Raw genomic sequence first — 6,000 nt, 5'->3', positions numbered from 1 at the left:
AAGGAGAAGAGAAGGAGAAGAGAAGGAGAAGAGAAGGAGAAGAGAAGGAGAAGAGAAGGAGAAGAGAAGGAGAAGAGAAGGAGAAGAGAAGGAGAGCTACTGTTCTTATAGTCAAAATAACAGCTGTCTCCTGCCTCATATTTTGAGCGTAAACAGTAAAAAGAGCAGCTCTACTAAAGGTAACAAAGCAGCTTTTCCAGTGCAAAATTCTGGAAAGACTAGATCTCTATAGGAAGATGAATCCCATTCCCATCTTCTCGTATTTCTCTTCCTTCCCCTACATGCATCATCCCTATTTACACCGGGAAGCCAAACTGCAGAGGCTGCTCGTTATAATTATACATTTACCCAGCAGATATACAGGCCTGAATCACCAGTTATTTTTAGCCCTATTACCTAGTCAACTGGAGCTGGATGAAGAAGAGCCTCCACCCCTCCCCTAGCTTCATCCCAGCTCCCAGCTATGTTGGCTTCCCTCTGTGTCATGCCTACTCCAGCCAGCAGCACTGACATCGGCAGGCCTCCCTTTTAAGGCCAGCAACTCTTGTTGACTGTGGCTGAAATTCAAAATTCACCTCCACAAACCACTCTCATCGCAGCCCAGAAACGATGCTAGGCTTCACACTGTGGGCTCTGGTCCAGACGGCTGAGATGCTCACAAAATTCCCTGGCCCTGCTGAAAGGCACTCACAGCTTGTGCCAGGCTACAATTACAAGGAACAGAACAACTTGCCTGGACAACTTTACCAATAACAGCCTGCAATGACAGCGCTCCCTCCTTAGGAGACCTTGCTATGAGGCTAGCATTGCCCCAGGTTACACTGTTTTGAACTCATCAGTCTCTGAGGCAACAGAATAACTGGCCTGGCATTTCAGGCATCTTGTAGTGCAACAGAAGGTTGCGCTGAGGTCTCCTCCACCAGAAGACTCACCTAGTCTTATACAAAGAAAGATTACTCTACCTTTCCCCAGCTCAAATGATCAGCTTCTAAAGGTCTTTCAATTCCTTTTTTCAACACTTCATCCAATCATTACAGACTCATCACCAAAAAGCCTTATCCATACGCAAGACCTTGAGAGCTCAAGGTGAAAGGCTGTTGTGCAGAAGAGCTACACAAAAGCTCCAGGGCAGATGAGTTTCTTGGAAAGAGAAAGCACTAGTGTGGGAGTGGACACTGAGCCTTAGCTCCTGTTCCTGGAGCAGACGTGAGTGTAATATTTGCACAGGAATATCTCACTTCTTTCGGGAAGAACAAGCCAATCTTTCTCATGCATTGCAAATTCCAGGAAAGAATAACGCTGTAGGATTTTTACAGCATGGTAGCAAAACACTAGTATCTAGGAGACAGAGGCGGTTTTAGATGATATATCATGCAGCACTACACCAGCACGGGACCCTGGCCCACACTGGGAAAGCTGGGCCATCAGCAACACACCAACTAGTTATTGTTTTAAATAAAAGCTGAACAGCGAGGGCCCACCCACACCACACTGAAAAAGCACATGAATAATTTGGCATATTCTGGAAAACAAGACATGCTGGTCTTGCGAATGCTCTGCAGTGCTACGAGCAGAGCTGCCTGTGTGTTTCTGAGGCTAGCTACCCACGTTGCTGCACCGACGCTCCTGCAGGCTGCACGCCAAGCAGGAGCACAAGCGCTGTCAAAAGGGGAACATTTAAGCATGCCACGAGGAATTTAGCAAACCAGCTCCCCCCAAACTGTTCCTTCCCCTCAGGCACACAGTCAGCTCCCTCAGAATCCTTTGTGGTTCCCCAGGCAAGGCTAGCCCCCGCTTAGCAAAGGCTTGACCTCCCCCCTTCGGGGGGGCCTCGGCATTGGCAGGATGACTTTCCCAATGACGTTTAACGCCCCAAATGACCCAACCCGCGACCCCATATATTGCTAGAAGGTTTCTCCAAGGTACCTATTGCAACAGACAATCACATTTCTGCTTTGCATGGCGGCAGGTTCTTCTGCGCCCAGCGCAGGAGCCAACAAGTTAACCAACAAGTTGCAGGAAGAGAAAGAAACAGCAAGACCTGCATATAATCACCACTGCAGAACACAGTTTGGAAAGGGTCCTAAAGCCAAAAGGTGGCCACGGTGAAGTTTTTAGGCTTGGGTCTTTGCAAAGCCCCAGAAGGTCTTAGGGGCAGCAGGGCAAGAAGCAGAGCTGAACCCAGGCTGACAGGAGGGCAAGAGCTGCCAGCGGCGAGGAGCATGCTGCAGTGCTGGGCATCGGGACCTGGCCGCAGTGACAGCTCTGCTGCCTGGGGGTGCCTGCGGGGTGGGGGGAAAGGAGAGGGCACTGAGGGAGAGAGTTGAAAGGACGGAGGAGATCTAGTCTCTCCACCTAGGTGCAGGTCCCTCCTTTGCAACTCCATAGGATAAAACGTGGTCCCTTGAGTTAGATCCCCAATGGGCTGGGGGCAGAGGTGGCAAATTTTCAACCCCTTTCCCTCTGCCCCATGGAGCAGGAAGCAGGTCCCCATGGCTGCTGGCAGAGGGGACAGAGGTTGAAGAATGAGGACGACTGTGCCCCTGCCAGGAGTGATCATGAGCTGACGGGGGCAAAGGGGCCACACAGGCACCTGCAGGAAGGGAAGAAAGCCACCATAGCAGAGTCCAGAGACTTACAGGCTCCCAGGGGCTCTATTTCCACCAGGATAGGAGTTTATAGAGGGGAAGAGTAGTGGGAAAAACTCCAACAAGACATTGAGAAACAGAGGAAAGGCCACAGCCCCCAGTCACATAGACAAGGGGTCAGAGAAGGGTGCCTTAAAGCGTGCAGGGCCAACCCAGGATCAAAGACCTACTCAGCACCTCCCTCCTTCCCTAGCCACCGCAGGGGACTTCCAAAACCAAGTCTCAGAAGGAGCTCAGGTCCCCCCAGGTGGGCTCCCTGCGGGAGCCGTGGGCTCAGCTCCCTGTCACGCACCGCGCAGGGGAAGGAAAGAGAAGAGCAAGCACCAGAGAGAGGCAAAGAGCCGGGGAGGAGGAGAGCATCCCTGAGAGGGACGGGATGCCAGGGCATCCTTCTTCGCGTGCTGGAAGGAGAGCAGAAGGCAGGCACTTACCTGCTGGCTAGTGCCACACACACGTGTCCAGGAAGGCCACCAAAGCAAATCCGGGCGCGGGGAGCAAGGGGAGGTTAGCGAGGGGTGCAGAAAGGATATGGCCAGTCGATGAGCTTCTTGGCATATTTCCTGACTATGTTCTCTTCCCCAAAGAGGAACAACGATCTGTTGACAGTGAAGCAGTTCTGCCGGACGGGGATGGGGTTGTACAGAGCCATAGTCCGGGCTCGCTGCGCTTTGGTTTGCTTGAAGGCTCCCGGGGTGCCTCCCGCAGGGGCAGGAGGTCCTTGCCGGCTCCTGTTCTGGTCGGAGCCTCCATCTCCGGAGCCCAGCCTGCTGGCCACCGCCTCCCCAAAGCGAGCCATCCTGGAAGAAAACACACAGGTGAGCCGAAGCAGCAGCACCGCGGCAGCGAGGGAGATGAGCAAGGCGGGGGGAAGGGGGGGGCTACAGGGCGCAATCCCAACCACAGCCCCCTCCTCCTCCTCCTCCTCCTCCTCTCTCAGCGATGCTCAGCTCCGTCTCTCCTCCATCCCTCCGGGGCAGCGCGCTCAGGAGAGGCGGCAGCCCGGCGGGCAGCCGGCCGCCCCCAACGCGGAGCCGCCCTCCCCTCCCGAGGGGCACGGCGTCCCCCCGGCCGGGCGCCGGGAGAGGGCAGGGAGCTGTCCCGGCAGGTCGCAGCGTGCCGAGCGGAGGCCACGCCGGCTCGGCCCCTAAGCAGCCTGGGCGCCTTCCACCACCAAGTAAGGGGTTAAAACCAGCCACATCCTTCCCACCGCTCTGCCTGTAAGCCCAAACCAGCCTCCTTTTAACCCTCCCGAGCAAGACGAGCCCAAGGATCGTCTGCTGGCAGAGCTCAGCCAGGGAAAGGGCTGGGATCCAAGTCCTTCCATCTGCCCGTCGCAAAGGAGAAGGCGGTTTGGTACAGCACCCGGCGGAGCCGAGGGGCGGCGGGGGAACAGGTTGCAGCGCGGTCCAGCCTAGTTGGAGCGAAGCGTCCAACTTCTCCCTGCCGCCTCCATCGCCGGCGGCCTGCGGGAGCGTGGCCSGCGCGCTCCCCGGGGCAGCGAGGCGGAGGCGCTGGGCGCCGCACCGCCGCCGCTCGGCCCCTCGCTGCCCGGGCGAGGGCACGCAGGCGGCGGCTTCCCGCAGGAGCCGGCCGCGCCTCTGCAGCTCGGGCAGCGCCGGCTTTAACGACGGCGGTGGCGACGCGCGCGCACACGCACGCACACACACGCATGTGTGTGCACAGCCCGGCGCGCGCGTGCACACGCTCGCTCGCTCGCTCCATCCCGCGCGTTTGCTCGGCGAGCGCGGGAGCCGCCGCAAGGCGAAGGGAGGGTCCGAAAGGAACAAAGGCGCCGGGGCAGCCCCCCGGCGAAGCCCCCTCCGCGGCGCCCGCCGGCCTCCCGGCGCGCCGAGGTCAGTGCCTACCGCTGGAAAGGGGGCCGGGGAGGCAAAGCGGGGCGCTGCCTCCCCCCACCCCCCCCCAAAACCCGGCTCGCAGGGAAGGGGAGATGCTCAGCCCGTGCCGAGCCTGCCTCCGGCCGCGCGCGCGGTCGCCTCCGCGCCCCGGGAAGCCTCGGGGCGCCCTGCCGGAGCYGCCCCGATGCCGGGCGCTGCCTGGGGCGAGCCCTCCCGCTCGCTCACACACGGATAAGCCGCCTTCAGCCCCGGCTTGCTATTTTCTTTTTGATGCTCTGTTTCAGGCAGAAGGAGAACAGCTCGTCGGAGACGGACCGGGCTGGATTCGTCCCCACCGCAGTCCTGAACCCGTAGCAAAGAGGCCAGGACGCGCTGCCGGGGGGGGCCGGCCCCAGGGACAGGCTCCCCCGGAGCACCCCTCTGCTGAGCTAGGAAAGAGGACCGGGACCTTGAGAGTGCTGCACCCTCCTCTCTGAGGCCACACGGGTGCTGAGGCGGCTCAGGGACACACYAGGGTCCCCCAGACCACGTTGTGCCAGCAGTGCTTGGAGCCTTCTCCCACCCCAGGGTGGGGGGGGACGCGCTGGAGGGCTCGCAGCTCCCAAGGGAGGTAGCCCAAATCCCCCGTAGCCAACGGGCAGGGGCTCGCCCCCCCCCCCCCAGCACGCCCTCCAGGCTGCGCACACGAGAGCTCCTGGCCCCTCCGTTCAACTCCGATGGGCCCTGTGGCTCTCCCCGGCTGCCCTCAACATAGGGCAGGGCCACTCGCAGCTCCAGCCGGTCGCAGAAGACACCCCGCAGCGCCAGGGTGCAGCTCGACCCTCCGCCCCGGGCCCCGCGGCTGCTGGGCAGCGCCACGGGCACTCAAGGCCACTCAAAAAAAAAAACCAACTTTGAACTTTGGTCAGTMCGAGAGGTTTCCGAACAAGCACGTCTGCAGCTCCAAGCGCCCACGTGGCTGGACAGACTGCCACCACGGTGGCTGCAASGGGCTCGGGCCCACAGCGTGCTCCAGTCTAGGCACAAGCTGAGGAGTTTGGGGCTTCCGTTTGGCCAGCGGCGGGCGGTGGAGAGGACCTGCCAGCCACTATTTACAGCGCCGCCGACTCGTTCTAGGCAGGGTGCTGCCCTAAACACATCAGTCACAATCCGCAGGGCCTTCCCTTCACCTCCCCTTCTCCAGCAGCCCCATGTTCCTACCTTTCCCACTTATTAAGCCTCCRTTAATTAAGCCTGGCAGGTTGCCAGGTGCAAATCCTCAGCCCAGCAAAGCTTCCAGAGCCAGGGCTGAGCTGAGCTGGGAAGTGCTGCAGCCCTCCAAGCCTTTTCCAAGTCCTAGCAGGGCTGCACCACTCGCCTGAACCCACCACTGAGCACCCACCCAGGCATCCCCGCCGGGGCATCGCCACTTGGGCTCTGGCCATCGTCCCCCTGAGCGGCCCTGCCGGGCTCAGGGGCACCACGGGAGAGGTGCGAGGGGCCGAGCGAGGAAGAGG

At 59.9% G+C, this 6,000-nt stretch overlaps 1 protein-coding gene across 1 annotated transcript in view; it reads right to left on the bottom strand.

The window, feature by feature from the left end:
* The window catches only part of CACNA1E (calcium voltage-gated channel subunit alpha1 E), a 192,044-nt gene that overhangs the window by 110,530 nt on the left and 75,514 nt on the right, over nucleotides 1–6,000 (bottom strand). Inside the window, exon 3 of the mRNA XM_085312139.1 lies at nucleotides 3,179–3,445. Within this exon, the coding sequence (XP_085168265.1) occupies nucleotides 3,179–3,445 (267 nt within the window). The remainder of the gene's footprint in view (nucleotides 1–3,178; nucleotides 3,446–6,000) is intronic.

The sequence above is a fragment of the Rhea americana genome, unplaced genomic scaffold (assembly GCF_003343005.1).
Source record: "Rhea americana isolate MKP2758 unplaced genomic scaffold, rheAme1 scaffold_358, whole genome shotgun sequence".
Taxonomy (NCBI): Eukaryota; Metazoa; Chordata; class Aves; order Rheiformes; family Rheidae; genus Rhea; species Rhea americana.
Note: the sequence above shows the minus strand (reverse complement) of the source record. Positions and strands in the feature narration are given on the sequence as shown.